A 16,156-nucleotide genomic window follows, 5' to 3' on the forward strand; every position below is an offset into this window, starting at 1 on the left:
GACACACGAGGACAGAAGTCACCTTCTGACTGGACAGGTCTTTCCTCAGCCGCTCCAGCTCCTCCTGCTGGCTCCGCACCTGCAGCTGCGTCTCGCAGGCCAGCCTGCCGCCGCCGCCGCCCTGGGCGCCCTCCGCGGAAGGGTCCCCACTCACGTGACGGCTCTTGTATGATCCGATCATGTCTCTCAAAGGGCGCTTTCCTTTGTAGGGAAAACGTCCAAAATCAAAGGGAAATCCTGAGCCAGTTACTCCTACATGAAAACAAAACTTGTTTAAGTGCAGGGCAAACCCTCGTTCTGGAGAGTCCAGTGAGACACTGGAGCGTCCCACCCGCTCCCCTGCGGGAAGTGCTGTGTCCCTCGCGCAGGGCACACAGGCGGGCAGCGGGGGCGCCTCTCGGCCCGACTCCTCCTGGATGAAAACCAAGCCTAAACTCCAGGAGCGGGACCCGCCCGCACCACGCCCCTCACGTGATCACTGGTGGCGCAAACACGTTCTGCTCAATTTCTAACGTGCGGCCCTTGGCACCGGCGACTTTACGAAGAGGCCTCCCTGCACGCGCTCATCGCATCTCCCTGCTAAGTTCCTTTCAGTTCACTCCCCCACATCGGCCACTTCCAGGACCAAACAGAAAGAGATCAGGCCAGAGAGGAGCACGGCGCTCGAGGCCTCTCGGGGCCCCACCTGCAGGACAGCGGGTTCCCCGGGGGACCCGCACACCTCAGAGACCCTCGGCTTCCTTTGCTCATCTGTTCCCAGTAAAATAAAACAAGACAAAACCCCTCCATAAATGTACGTTTTCTTAATTGTGAATACGTGCTTTTGAGCGTGAACCCATTCTCTTCCTTAAAAAGGGTATTTTTAAAGGGACACCCGGGGGGCTCAGTCGCTTAAGCGTCCGACTTCGGCTCAGGTCATGATCTCGTGGTTTGTGGGTTCGAGCCCCACGTCGGGCTCTGTGCTGACAGCTCAGAGCCTGGATCCTGCTTCTGATTCTGTGTCTCCCTCTCTCTCTGACCCTCCCCTGCTCACATACTCTCTCTCTCTCTCAAAAATAAACAATTAAAAAGTTACAATAAAAAAGATAAAGGGGGGCCTGGGTGGCTCCGTTGTTTGAGCATCCAACCCCTGATATCAGCTCAGATCACGATCTCACAGTTTGTGGGTTCAAGTCCTGCGTCGAGCTCTGTGCTGACAGCAGGAACCTGCCTGAGACTCTCTCTCCCTCTCTGTCTGCCCCTCCCCTGCTTGCACACTCTTTCTCAAAATAAATATTTTTTAAAAAATGGGTATTTAAAAATACTGATGAATCCAAATACGTTTTTGCATCAATGGACTCAAATGTATATTCAAGCTGAAAGGAGGAAACGTGAAATAGTACAAACCACACAGGCCCCGCCAAGCTAGAAAACAGGCCCCGACTCCCTGCTGTTTCAGGACAGGGGCTGCCCTGGGAGGGGCCGGTGTCCGATGGGGTTGGTCCAGTGTGCTCACAGGGAAGACCCTCTGAGTACACATTTCCAGTCAGAGAACCTCGTGTGTTATGCTTGTGATTAAAAAGTCGACTTAGCAGGGGCGCCCGGGGGGCTCAGTCAGTTAAGGGTCTGACTCCATTTCAGCTCAGGTCAGGATCTCCTGGTTCGTGCGTTCGAGCCCCGCGTCGGGCTCTGTGCTGACGGCCTGGAGCCTGGAGCTGCTTCAGATTCTGTGTCTCCCTCTCTCTCTGACCCTCCACTTGTGCTCTCTCCCAAAAAAGTAAATAAACATTAAATTTTTTTAAATTCCACTTAGCAAACCCTAAGAGGCTCTTAAATACAGAGAATAAACCAAGGGTTGCTGGAGAGGTGTTGGGTGGGGGTGGGTGGGCTGAGTGGGGGATGGGCATTAAGGAGGACACTTGCTGGGATAAGCACTGAGTGTCACAGTAAACGATGAATCACTGAGTCTACTCCTGAAATCAGTATTACTAACTATACACAACTAGCTTGGATTTAAATAAACATTTGAAAAGAAACCGAGCAGGGGACACAGCAGGAGGCAAACACAAAGGGGGAGCAGCTCAGCTGCCATGGGCGACAGGGCGACGACCCTCAGCAGGTACAGGAGGGGTCCACAGGCCCATCACCTCCCCGCNCCCAGGCCCGGCCCCCGGGCCCCTCGGCCTTGCAGATGCCTCTTTCCAGTTCAGCCCCCGAGCCTCTACCAGACGTGGGGGCCGGCAAGGCCACCCCCAGGGCCCAGGCACCCTTCCTCAGGAGGCGCTCCCGCTTGGCCTCAGGCCCACTGGGCCAGCACCGGGGAGCGCAGCACGGCCGGGCCATGGCTCCCACCCTATCACATGGGACCAAGGGCCTTGAAGGATGACCCAGCAAACGAAGCTAGTGCTGGCCACCCTCCCAGGGGACGGGAAGAGTTTTCCTTTCGTGAACTCTTGCCTCCCCGTAAACACTCCCTACAATCCTGCTCCTCCCCTCAGCCCACTCTAGACTCAAGCATGGGGCAGAACCTCAAAATTGTCATCGTTTTACATGAAACATCAATCCTCCCTCAGGGCCCCCTGGACAGGGCACCACGAACGGCTGCACAGACAGGGTCGGGCTGACGACGCCCAAACTGAAATCCAGCCCCCAACCTGCGGGAGCCGGGCATGCGGTGGTCCCAGGGGCAAGGCCAGAGGGGCACACAGCCCCTGGCCCCCCTGCAAAGAGCCCCCTCGTCTTAACTGAAGGTCAGCCCTGACCCGCAACCACGTACGGGGCGCACACAGGCACAGGCGCGTAAGTGACCCACAGAAACACACTCGGACTCGAGAGTGAGGGGAATTCCTTGGCAGGGAGACGCTTTCTGCCACACGCACATCACTGCAAAGGGCAGACCGGGGCGGGGGGCTGCTCAGACGGGAAGAGGCCTAAGCAGAGCGGCAAGTAAACCTGCCCGCCCGCAGGCTTTGTCAGCGCATTAGCTGCCCTGGCATCACCTCCTGGGCACACAGCTGTGGAACACGTGCAGGGTTAAATTATTCGACCACACTTCACTGTTTCTACGTGTAAGAGCAAAGCTGCCGTAACTTTTTAAATGACTTATCTCTCAGAGACAGGTACTAGATGAAACATTTAGATGTGATGGGTTGATGTCTAGACTTGACTTTGAAATAGCGATGGTGACCGCGGGGAGGGGGAGGGGCTGGGAGGAAAGAGTGGCCGTAAATTCACAAAGGCACAAGTCGGGCGGGGCCGCGCCCGAATCCATGACCACGTGTTCTACCTTCATGTCTGGTACAGAATTCTGTAAACACAAGGTTTTAAAAACAATCCACATGGGGCGCCTGGGTGGGTTAGTCGGTTAAGCGTCCGACTTTCGCTTAGGTCATGATCTCGCGGTTCGTGGGTTCGGGGCCCGCGTCGGGCTCTGTGCTGACTGCCAGCTCGGAGCCTGGAGCCTGGAGCCTATTTTGGAGTCTGTGTCTCCCTCTCTCTCTGACCCTCCCCTGCTCACGCTGTCTCTCTCAATCTCTCTCTCCTAGAAATAAATAAAAAAATATTTAAAAAAAAACAAACAATCCACACATCCGTCAAGAGCAACACGAGCCCTGGATGTTTGTGCCCCAACTTCACAGGCCCTTGCGGCTCGTCTCCCACAGACAGGATGCGAGTGCCCACGGCGCCTCCTGCGACGGAAGGGCCCCGGGCCCCGGGGGGCAGTGGGGGGTCAGGCAGCAGGCCCCGTCCTACCTTTGTTTCCTTCGGGCGCCTGCTTCCTCCTCTCTTCCTGCACCATCGACTCCTCCAGGTCCCTGGGGCTCGGGTCTAAAAGCTCCCACTCTTCATTCGTATAAAACACGCTCTTGCGACTCTCACCGTGTCCTCTTCCAGGGCGGAAAGACGACATTGAATTTCTGTCAGGAAGGATGAAGCGTGTTGTTGAAAGAACAGCAAAAGAAGACGTAACTTCACACGCACAACAGGTGAAAACGAACAGATCTGACCTCAAACGGGGAGGACACGGAGGAAGCGGCAGCGCCACGCGGAGACAGCGCCACGCGGCTCCGTTCAAGAGCTGCCAGCCCACGACCCAGCGTGTCCCGAGCTCCCAGACGTGGGCAGGACCGAGGGGGGCGCCCGCGGCAGCACCGCTCACTCTGGGAACAACGTAGCGGTGGGAGCCTGACGGCCACCAGTACAGACACGACAAATACACCTCCGCGGAGCTGGAGTGCGTCCACCCCACAAACGCTCACTGGTGCCCATGGCCACCACTCGAGGTGCCCGGACCCACCCAAGCAGAGACACGTTCCCACCCTGGAGCAGCACCACACGTGTTACATGGCAAGTGCGCTTTAAAAGCTGAGCAAGGGGCGCCTGGGTGGCTCAGTCGGTTGAGCGTCCGACTTTCACTTGGGTCATGATCTCGCGGTTGTGGGTTCGGGCCCCGCGTCGGGCTCTGTGCTGACTGCCAGCTCAGAGCCTGGAGCCTGTTTCAGCCTGTGACTCCCTCTCTCTCTGACCCTCCCCTGCTCACGCTGTCTCTCTCTCTCTCTCCTAGAAATAAATAAAAAATATTAAAAAAAAAAAAAAGCTGAGCAAGAAAAAAATAAAATCCAACAATGACGTGTACAACGTGACATATTTTAAAATTAAAAAAAAAATTTTAACTTTTATTTTTGAGACAGAGAATCAGAGAGACAGAGCGTGAGTGGGGGAGGGGCAGAGAGAGAGGGGGACACAGAATCCGAAGCAGCTCCAGGCTCCGAGCTGTCAGCACAGAGCCCGACGCGGGGCTCGAACCCACGAACCGTGAGATCATGACCTGAGCCGAAGTCGGACGCTCAACCGACTGAGCCCCCCAGGCGCCCCTAACGTGACGTGTTTTAAATCTTCGAGTTCACGAAGTCACAGCGGTAACAGATGCTGGGCACGCGTGTGTGGTCAGAGCGTACACGACATGTTGCCCACAGGAAGGTCAAGGTGAGGAGGCCCACGTGCGGCCGAACAGGCGCAGTGTGGCGGCAGTTTACACCACCGAATTGACACTCAGCGGAGCGATCCCACAACCCCCCCAAGCCCAGGTGTGTCCCCAGAGAAACGAGACCATCTCTGTACACAGGATCTGCCCATGGACCTTCACAGCCCCTTCATTCACACGGGGTGCTGGCCCCAAGTGCACCATGGTGAGTGGGTCACCCAGCGGGTCACAGCCATGCACTCTCCGTGCTGTCCAACTATAAAGGGGATGAAATACGAAACGCTCACCAACGCACAGGAGTCTCGGAAAGATCACCGTCAGTGAAGGACGAGAACAGAAGACCACATAGTGTGACTCCATCCACACGTGTCTCGCCAGAGACAGTGACAGCACACGGACCAGGGGCCGCCAGGGGACAGGCTTTGGGGGGTCAGCGCAGGGGCCCAGGGGCAGCAGAACCGCTCAGCGCCTCCAGCACAGAGGTGTTCACACGCCCACGTGCGGGCCCTGCACACGTCACGTAAGCGAGTTAACTACGTAAGTTACACTAAGGTGGTTAAAACACAGCTGTGTCGTGTGGGGTTTCCCGAGGCTGAACGAACAGGAGAGGAGGAGGGGGGTGCACGTCTGTGGGGAGCAGACAGAGGACACCCTCACGGACAACAGTCACGTCCCAACGCGCGGTGTGTCTGTAAAGCGTCACTGTTTTTGCCCGACAGGAACCGTACCGAAGTGCTTTTAATACAAACGCAGAGAAACCACTTCAGTTCCCGCCACTCCATCCACGTCACCATCCACGTCACCACCTGCTCCGCCGAGCGCCCCCAGAGCCGGGCACGGACCCCGGCTCCAGGCTCACAGAGCGTACGTGGACCAGAGCAGCGCCTTCCCCGGGTTGCTTACGCAGGTGCCGGCGGCCGCCGCCCCCCCACGGGTTCCCGCCGTCACCCCAGCGAGGCCTTGCAGAGGACGGCACGTTTGCAGAAGGAACCGCTGCAGAACAGCTGCTCCGGAAGAAAGAGAGAAAGAGAAAGAAAACCTGCCGATCTCTTAGACACAACTGGTTCGTTACTTGGCTGTGCGCGGGTGCCACCGGACCCACAACACGGCGGTTTCAGTGGCCCGGCCGTGGCCGCCATGGACATGCAGCATGTGGGCACCAGCCCTGAACAGAAGGGGTGAGGGGCTCTGAGCCCCAGGTCTCATGGGGAGAGCGCGGGAAGGAGACGGGGGGGGGAGGGGGCGGTCTGGGGCAAGAACAGCTATTTACACAACCTGAAACTTGCATGCACACCCCGCACCCCTCTGTCCCCTCGGCCAGGCTGCTCGCCCCGGGCCGGGCTCTCCCTCACAGGGACACACACCTGCCAAGCCCCAGTCAAGGAAGAAACGGGATCAGGCTCGAAGCGAAAGCTCCTTAAGCCAAAACAGCACAGGGCCCTGTGAGGTTCAGAGGTTCTGTGGCTGCGACACGAGGCCCCTGAACACACGCGTCCCGCCCGCTCCAGCCAAGGACGGCCAGGACCCGGGTCGCAGCCCCTCTGTGGGCAGCCCTTGCTCTTTGAAGACCCCACCCTCCACTGACAAATCTTTGAGACGCTTCCATGTCCCCCAGGCGCTGTGACGGGCATCTGCTCTTTTGTTCAATAAATGGACCAGAACAGAAGGTGAGAGGCCGCCAGGAGGCCAAACGGCACCTAGTGACCTGCCAAGTTCAGCCGGAACTTTCCGTAAACATAGCCATCTCCAGAATCGACAAGAAAAGCTTTGTTTCCAAATTTACATATTTCAGATCGACTTCTCCACAGACATTCACAATGTCCAACCAACAATTTTTTTTGAGACAGACAGACAGACAGACAGACCAAGAATGGGGGAGGGGCAGAGCGAGAGGGAGACACAGAATCCGAAGCAGCTCCAGGCTCCGAGCTGTCAGCACAGAGCCCGACGCGGGGCTCGAGCCCACGAACCGTGAGATCATGACCTGAGCCGAATCCACTGAGCCCCCAGGCGCCCCGAGAAATAACTTATCCAACACAGGTTCAAGCTGGGACCCAGGCCTGACGGTACAGCTGGGGAGCGCCCTGCCCGCTCGGGTCGGGCTCCACCGGCTTCCCCAGTGGCAGGAAGGCTCCCCACCCTGGACACAGGCTGCATCGGGGTCACCAACGGAGGGGACCCAACAGCTGCCCCCAGTGACAGTGACACAGCCCGTCCTCTCGTACAGATCAGGTCTCGCACAGACTCTCACGAGAACACGGACGCACACAAAGCCATCCAGAGACACCATCTGACTGGAAGGGGCCTATGGACATGACTACGGACCTCGAGACGGGCGCATCAGTGTCATCACAGGAGGGAGGAGGGGGGCGCGCCACCGGCCCGGGGCGGCCGCAGCCACCAGGAGCTGGGCAAGGCCACAGACGGACTCCCTGAGGGGCTCCAGGAGGAACCAGCCGCGGACGCCCTGGCAGCAGCCGTGGGACATGGGTCTCGGACTTCTGGCTCCTGACACGGTGACTGGCTTGCTCACAGACCACAGGCTCCGAGACACGCTTCTCATTCCAAACCTCGGCAGGCACTCAAGTGTGGGACACCACGTCTACGGGGAGAGCCATTTACCGCCGACCAGACAACGTGGCAAAGCGGGGTCGTCAGGAAGGCGCTCTGCAAGGGGCCCATCCACCTGACATGGATCAGTGTGTACGCCGTCCTTCCCCTCGTGAACCCGCTACGGCATCTAGTGCCACGTGCCTTGAGAGCCGCCCAGTGCTCAGCACCTGCACCACCTGTGCCCAGCACCCCAGCTCCCGGCACGTGGCCCCGGGGACTCCCCGCGTCCCCCCTGCAGGGCCCTCCTTGCACTTCAGCACCTAAGTCGACCCCCGCCATCCCGCAGGGCGTCCCCCAAGGCCCCTCAGTGCAACCAGGGGGGTGGAGGCCGCTGGCTCAGCCCTCCCCTGCGCCCCGCCCGCCCCAGCCTCCTGACGGCACAGGCGCTCGATGGCAGGAGGCAGAGGCCACGGGAGGCAGGGAGGTGGCTGGGACGGATGCCAGGCTGCGTGGCTGGCATGGTCCTTCAGAGACTGCTGCTTGGGGTGACCCCGGGGAGCCACGAATTCTGAGGGTTGTGAGGAGCACGCTGCCATCGCACCGGAAGGAAAGACGCTACTCGGCTTCACCAGATCAACGCTGACATTCCACGAGGTCTGTCGGGGCCGTGTGCTCACACGCTGTGCACGTCCACACGGACGCGTGCGCCAGTCTCCGCGCTCGCGGGCGGAAAGGCGGGCGCCACTGCTCTGGAGGCAAACCTGTCCCAGGAGCCGCGGGCAGGGATGCCGCTCTCACCCAGCACAGCAGGTGCACGGGGCGTCCCGCCCGGGTGGGCGCTGCGCGGGGGGCTCCCATGGGGGGCGGGCCAGGGTGCAGAGCGGTGGGAGGGCTGTGGAGACGCCCGGGGTGGGGGTCCCCGGGAGAGAGAACGCTCCCAGCAGGGGGACGGCCTGAAGAGGGGCCTGGAGGCGAGACTCTGCACCTGGGGAGCTGGCGGAAGCCAGGCAGCCGGCACTGAGGAGCCGCCCGGGGGACCGCGAGGCATGTTCAGAGCACGGCCTCGCGCCCAAGGCGAGGAGAAGCCCCTGAAAAGCCTGAGGGAGCAGGAAGACGTGATTCACGGTCACGGGGACTGGGTTCCCTGCACCAGGAGGGTCCAGGAGCAGCACACAATGCAGACAGGGTCCCCTTCCCAGCCCCCAACTCCGAACACGACAGCAGACACGGGCCGGGCCTGGCGGGCTGACGTCCACGAGCCTGAGCTCCCGCAGTGGCCACAGCGGTTTCCAGGCAGCGGCATCTCCCGCAGGTGATGCGTGGCCTCAGAAATGAAGTCCAGAGATAGTAGAGGTCAAGGGAGAGGCCAGATGGATGCGCGGAACATGCGCTCACACTCCCCGGGGCTATCGACCCCATAATCACCGCACCCCCGGGGGCCAGGGCCCTCCACCCCTTCTCTGTGCTGCCCTTTGGGGAGCTGTGGCTTCAACACCAGTGCCGGGGAGCTGGGAGGGCTCAGTTGGTTGAGCGCCCCACTCTTTTTTTATTAAAAAAATTTTTTTAATGTTTGTTTATTTTTGAGAGAGAGAGAGACAGAGAGTGAGCAGAAGAGGCAGAGAGAGAGGGAGACACAGGATCTGAAGCAGCTCCAGGCTCCGAGCTGTCAGCACAGAGCCCGACACACGGCCTGAACTCATAAACCGTGAGATCATGACCTGAGCAGAAGTCAGACGCTCAACCGACTGAGCCCCAGGGACCCCCAGTGTCCCACTCTTGATTTCAGCTCAGGTCACGATACGGTTCGTAAGTTCGAGCCCTGCATCANGATGCGCGGAACATGCGCTCACACTCCCCGGGGCTATCGACCCCATAATCACCGCACCCCCGGGGGCCAGGGCCCTCCACCCCTTCTCTGTGCTGCCCTTTGGGGAGCTGTGGCTTTAACACCAGTGCCGGGGAGCTGGGGGGGCTCAGTTGGTTGAGCGCCCCACTCTTTTTTTATTAAAAAAAATTTTTTAATGTTTGTTTATTTTTGAGAGAGAGAGAGACAGAGAGTGAGCAGAAGAGGCAGAGAAAGAGGGAGACACAGGATCTGAAGCAGCTCCAGGCTCCGAGCTGTCAGCACAGAGCCCGACACACGGCCTGAACTCATAAACCGTGAGATCATGACCTGAGCAGAAGTCAGACGCTCAACCGACTGAGCCCCAGGGACCCCCAGTGTCCCACTCTTGATTTCAGCTCAGGTCACGATACGGTTCGTAAGTTCGAGCCCTGCATCATAGGGCTCCACACTGACAGCATGGAGCCTGCTCGGGACTCTGACTCACTCTGACTCTCCCTCTCTCTCTCTCTCTCTCTCTCCCCTCCTCCCTCCTTCCCTCTTTGCCCCGCCCCAACTTGGGCTCACACTCCCTCTCTCTCAAAATAAATAAGTAAACTTAAAATAAACAAGCAAACAAATAAATATTAGCGTGACTAAATTCCTTGGGTGTTTTTTTTTTTGAGGCCTGAGGCATTTACATAAAAATATGCATTATTCATTCCTGTGCACATTCATTCTACATTATCGCATCTTAACACTCATCAAACACTAGGAGAGTTTGCAGGGACTCCTGGGTCCTGCACTGGGGCTCTGGCACCTCGCCTCTCGACACAGACAGAGCTGTGTCTTGCAGGGACAACCGCACATGACCACGCCGCAGCTACATCTGTGCCCTCCCCAAGTCACCAAACCTCTGTGCGCCCACGTCAGGCCCTCTGGCGTGGCCCAGCCCCCAAGACTGAGATGGTCCCCCCCAGATCAGCGGCTGGGCACATCCGTAACCCCTTCGCCAGGCCTGAGGGTTAGGAGAGAAGTCAGATCGAGGGGTCAGGGAAGGGCCGGGCTCAAGACCCGTTAGACACAGACAGGACTGCTTGCTAGTGTGGTCCCTACAGCCACCGTCCCCCTGATGGGGCCCGACACACACTGTAAAGACAGCAGCAGCAGGACCAAGTCACTTCATCACCACGGAGCACCCACACCCACCCTGGGGGAGGGTGTCTACACACGTGCATACACATGCACGCGCACACACACACACCAGGTCACTAATGGAGACTACAGAGCTCAACACCACACAGCTAATGCGTAACCAGCTGACTGCACAGAGCACCGATGGGAGGGAGGGGACCTGAGAGCTGGTGGTCAGGCCGTAGGCAGAGCTCAGCACCTGGCAGTGGACCCTGCGTCCAGGCCACAGGACATCGCTCATGGTCGTCACACAACCCGCAGCTCGGCAGCGGCCCACGCACACCTGCACACGCCCGTCTCGCTCACGCCCTGCACGAGCTCCGGAGCACATACCACATGCCCAGGCCCACGCCTTCCCCATCCCGCCCACACACCTGCTTGTTGCTGGTGGACCTGCTTTGCAAGAGAAGGTTAAGTTCTTTAGTCGGAAAGACCGGAAGGTGGGGCAGGGGAAGTCAAATACAGAACTGTGTTTTCCGTATCCTGATTAATCCACCAGATAAGAGCTCATTGAAAATACTAACACAAGTGACATGTTTGCTGAGGTGTGTGCTGTGTGCATGCGCCCTGTGTGCCCCACACGTACTGACGGTGGCGACACAGAGACGGACGCGGGAAGTGAGGCGGCGTTGCTGTCTGAGGCCCCCGCCCACCTGTGGGGCAGCACAGTGACTTTAAAGGGAACCTGGATAAGCGGAAACGTGTGGTGCAAACTCCAGAGCAATCACTAAAAAAAAAAAAGTTACAAAAGAATAACTGATACATTAAGAAAGAGGAAAATGGAATGCTATAAAATGCTCCATGAAAACCACAAGAGGAACAGGCGCCCCGCTGGCTGTCGGTGGAGCACATGACTCTTGATCTCGAGGTCGTGAGTTCAAGCCCCACACTGCATATAGAGATCACTTAAAAAAATAAAACCACAAAATGCAGAAAAAGAGTGGAAGACAAAAACGGGACCTAACTGCGTGTTGTCTTCAGGAACCTGCTTTAAATACAGACACACACAGATTAAAAGTCCACGGAGAAAAACAGTGGGCTAACGCTGCTCAAAAGCAAGCAGAAGCAGCAGTGTGGATTTCAGACAGAGCCGGCTTCAAAGGCAGGGAGGTCGTGAGGGATAACGAAGGCACCTCGTAACGACGAGGGGTCAAGTCTCCACAAAGACAACAGTTCTTCATGTGAACACCCGAACAGTATCGGGGAAACCGCAGGAGAATCAGAACAAACTACTGCAGTCTGAGACTTTGACACCCTGGGTCAGAAATGAGAGGACCCAGGGGCGCCTGGGGGGCTCAGTCAGTTAGGCGGCCAACTTCGGCTCAGGTCATACCTCACGGCTCGTGGGTCTGAACTCTGCGTCCGGCTCTGTGCTGACTGCACTAAGCCTGGAGCCTGCTTTAGATTCTGTGTGTCTCTCTCTCTCTGCCCCTCCCCCGCTCGTGCTCTCTCAAAAAATGGATAAATATTAAAATAAATAAATAATTTTAAAACTCTCAAAGAATTAAAAAAAAAACCCAAAATTAATAAGTGATTATAGTGAGGTTGGATACAAGGTTAATATACAAAAGGCAACTGTTTTCCTATATGCCATCAATGAACAAGTGGAATTTGAAATTAAAAACACATCATTTATAGCAGCACTAAGAAAATGCAATACTTAGATATAAACCTAAAAAAACAGAGCATATCTATGAGGAAAACTATAAAACTGATTAGTGAAATCAAAGAACAAAATAACGGAGAGAGATTTCATGATCACGGGCAGGAAGACTCAATATTGTCAAGATGGTCAGTTCTTCCCAACCTGATCTATCCATGCAATGAAATCCCAGCATGTTATTTTGTGGCTGTCGATAAACTGATTCTCAGGTTTCTACGGAGAGAGGCGAAAGACCCAGATTCTTCATGATACTGACGAAGACGAAACCACCGCACTTCGAGACTTAGGACAGTGTAAAGCTACACTAATCAAAACAGCGTGATACCAGAGGAGGGACAGACAGACACGTTAATGGAACAAAACAGAGAGCTCAGAAATGAACCCCATAAACACAATCCATTGATCCCTGACAAAAGAGCAAAGACAGTCCCTCCAACAAATGGTGCTGGAGCAGCCGGATGTCCGTGTGCAAACTGATGACGAGGTGAGGACCTTACGTGCTTCACAAAAATCAACTCAAAATGGGCCAGAGATCAAAATGTAAAATGCAAAACTATAAAACTCCCAGAAGATCACAGAGGAGAAAACCCAGATGACCTTGGATTAGGTGATGCCTTTTTAGACACAACACCAAAGACACAATTCATGAAAGAAATGATGATTAACCGGACTTCATTAAAATTCAAACTGTCTGCTTTGGGAAAGACACCGGCAAGAGAAGTAGAAGACAAGCCACAGACCAGGGCGGGGGGGGGGCGGCATCTGCACGAGACACATCTGACAGACGACTGTTATCCAAAATATACAAAGAACTCTTAAAACTCAACAATAAGAAAATGGACAACCAGCTAAGAAATGGGCCGCAGGCCTCACCGGACGCCCCACCAAGGAGGCTACGCAGTGGCCGTCAGGGAGATGCAAATGAGAGTGTGAGCGAGCCGCCGCCGCCACACGTGGAGAAGAACGGCCAAACGCTGGAACGCGACACCACCAGCTGCGGGCGGGCCGCGGGGCGTCAGGAAGCCCCGTGCTGGGGGACGCAACAAGGGCAGCCCCTTGGGAAGAAGCGCACGCGCTCTCACACGCAGTCCCGCTCCTCGGCACTTCCCCAAAGGAGCTGAAAACTTACGTCCACACGAAAACCCGCGCACGGGTGTCTGCCGCAGCTCTGCTCGCAGTCGCCGAAACCTGGGAGCAGCGAAGGTTTGCTTCACCACCTTCGGCGGGTGAGTGGGCACCCGTCTGCATCTAGACAACGGAACGTCACCCAGCACGAAAGACAAACGAGCCATCAGGCTGAAAAGACGCAGAGGAAACTTGAATGCATATCACTCGGTGCAAGAAGCTGATCTGAAAAGGCTGATACTCTGATTCCCACAAAACTGACGTGGACAAGCGAGGGCACGGACACAACGAAGGTCCAGTGGTTGCCGGTGAGGTTATGAGTGAGTGAGGTTAACGAGCAGAAGACAGAATTTTCAGGGCAGAGAAAATACCCCGTATGACACCATGCTGGACGTGTGTCATTACCCACGTGCCCAGACCCGCAGCGCACACCAGCAAGCCTGAACCCGAAGGGACGCCGTGGCCTCTGGTCATCACGACGCGTTAATGCAGGCTCACCCTCGGTAAGAGCCGTACCACTCTGCTGAGAACGGGGCGGGGCACGCACGTGTGCGGCAAGGGACGTATAAAGATCTCTGGCTTCCTCTCAATTTTACTGCAGCCCTAAAGCTGCCCTAAGAAAATTAAGTATTAAAAAAAAAAAAAAGACAAGGCCACCTGGGGGCTCAGTCGGTTGAATGTCTGACCAGCTCGGGTCATGATCTCATGGTTCGTGAGTTCAAGCCCCACGTCGGGCTCTGTGCTGTCGGCACAGCCCATTTGGGATCCTCTGTCTCCCTTCTCTGCCCCTTGCCGGTTTGTGCTCTTTCTCTCAAAAATAAATAAAATATTTAAAAATGAAAAATTTAAACAAAAAATTTTGAAGAAGACGACAATGCAATTGAGACGCGGACCAAGGATCTGCGCAGAGATCTTCCCAAAGATCCACCAGCGGCCAAAGAGCACGTGGGGAGCCGCTCGGTATCGGCGGTCACCAGGGAGACGCCCATCACGACCACGAGGTCGCGCTTCACCACCAGCGACAGCGGAACCATGAGCGCGGGGGAGGGGAGGACGTAGGCAAACGCCGGACAGGCCCTCACGTGGACCCAGAGTTCCCGGACGAGCCGGCAGCTCCGCTCCCGGTACGCACCCACCAGAGACCAAGGCGTGTCCCCACGGGACCTAGTGCTCGCGGCAGCACTGCTCACAGCAGCCACAGAGGGAAGCAGCCCACACATGCATGGCCTGACGAGTGGACACACAGAACGTGGTCTATCCGGACCACGGAGCACTTGTGCGCAATCAAGAGAAAGGAAGTACTAACACCTCCCAGAACACAGACGGGCCGGAAGACGCCGCGCTCGGTGGAGAAGCCAGGTGCAAAGTCTCCCACGTAGGAGGCCATTTAGACGAAACGTCCAGGGCAGGCAAACCCACGGACACAGAAAGTGGGCTAGTGGTCACAGGGCTGCAGGGAAATCGGTGGCTTTCTTTTCGGGGTGACAGAACTGCCCTATAACCGACCACAGGGACGGCTGTTCACCTCGCAGGACGCGCCGGAAAGCAGGGCGCTGTACACCCCGGGTGGGTGAGCTGCACGGCACACGCGCTGTACCTCAGCAAAGCTTTTCTTAAAGACACAGACACGCACAAGCCCACCTCCCCTCTCCTCGTCGAACCCGTGCCCTGGGGCAACCCGGGGCGGGGAGGGGGCTGGCCCCTGGGAAGACTCTTGGCTGGGCAGCCTGGGCACCTGGAGACCCAGACGAGGGCTCTTCCCCAGCAGGTCTCTGCTTCTGCAGAACTCGACCATACAACCGACCTCACAGTCAAGCGAATTAAAATAAACCACGGGTGTGAAAACATCGGGCACCGTGCGCGGCACAGAACGGGCCCTCTCTACAAGCTAGAAAAACAACCAGGACCTGAGAGGACCTCGCAAATGACAAAGACCTTCATAAATGTAAGGCAGCTTTACAATCCCATATATAAAATTATAACGTATCATCAGAAATAACCCATTTTCAATTCATACGTTGCCTTCCAAAGACTCACTTGAGCTCAGTGCCCCACTGTTTGAAAGAGAAATTAATGGAATTGGGGGGCCCTGCGGCTGGCTGGTGAGCTGCTTGCCCCAGCTCTCCGGGGACGGTTTCCACGGCGAGGACATTTCTGGCTTTTTCTGCGGAGGCATCTGGGTGCGGGTAAATTACATCTGAAAGACAGGCAAACAAACGTCAGTTCCTCAGAGCGTCCACGTGGACTCCATCTGTTACAGGGTGTTTTCAACGTAAACTGCACAAAAGTGCAACCTGTGGGTGGCTTCCAGCGTCTGCAGCTGTTGTCACCTAAAGAAGTTCCATGTTCGTCACGGGGAGGCTGTGACAAGCCTCAGAGCACCAGGAGCCCAGGACAGGAGAGCCACGGTCCCGTCCGCTGTCCCCAGAGCAGGAAGCTGGCACAGAGCTGTGGCTAAGCTGCACTCACCTGCACCGGGAGGAACCACCCCCAGGATGAACCAGGGGGGCGAGAAAGCGAAGTACAAAGTAGATTATACTCACTCTGTGTCTCCGAGAAAACGGGGAATATGAATATTATGCACATTTTGCTAATATCTGTAACCGTGGCCTGAGACGACCGGCATGCAGGTCCCAGAGCAGTGGCTCGGGAAAGTCACAGCAGAAGCTCCGACGCTAAGTCACAACCAATTTCAGAACAGCTTTAAAATGCAAGCTTCTGAAATACTGAACGTTTTAACCATATGCTATGTGGGATTTGCTTCAAAATGACTATATTTGATTATTTAATAAATAACATTTGCTTCAAATAAAACATGGGGGGGGGGGGGGGGGGG

At 56.5% G+C, this 16,156-nt stretch overlaps 2 protein-coding genes across 2 annotated transcripts in view; one reads left to right on the forward strand and one right to left on the reverse strand.

The window, feature by feature from the left end:
• Positions 1-16,156, forward strand: part of IDH3A (isocitrate dehydrogenase (NAD(+)) 3 catalytic subunit alpha) — a 207,535-nt gene that overhangs the window by 115,018 nt on the left and 76,361 nt on the right. The window lies entirely within an intron of this gene.
• Positions 1-16,156, reverse strand: part of TBC1D2B (TBC1 domain family member 2B) — a 46,065-nt gene that overhangs the window by 21,737 nt on the left and 8,172 nt on the right. The window contains exons 2-4 of the mRNA XM_077774292.1: positions 15,358-15,517; positions 3,733-3,896; positions 23-252 (exon numbers count right to left, since the gene is read on the reverse strand). Coding sequence (XP_077630418.1) covers positions 23-252; positions 3,733-3,896; positions 15,358-15,517 — 554 coding nt within the window. The remainder of the gene's footprint in view (positions 1-22; positions 253-3,732; positions 3,897-15,357; positions 15,518-16,156) is intronic.

The sequence above is a fragment of the Crocuta crocuta genome, unplaced genomic scaffold (genome assembly GCF_008692635.1).
Source record: "Crocuta crocuta isolate KB4526 unplaced genomic scaffold, BGI_CrCroc_1.0 scaffold7, whole genome shotgun sequence".
Classification (NCBI taxonomy): Eukaryota; Metazoa; Chordata; class Mammalia; order Carnivora; family Hyaenidae; genus Crocuta; species Crocuta crocuta.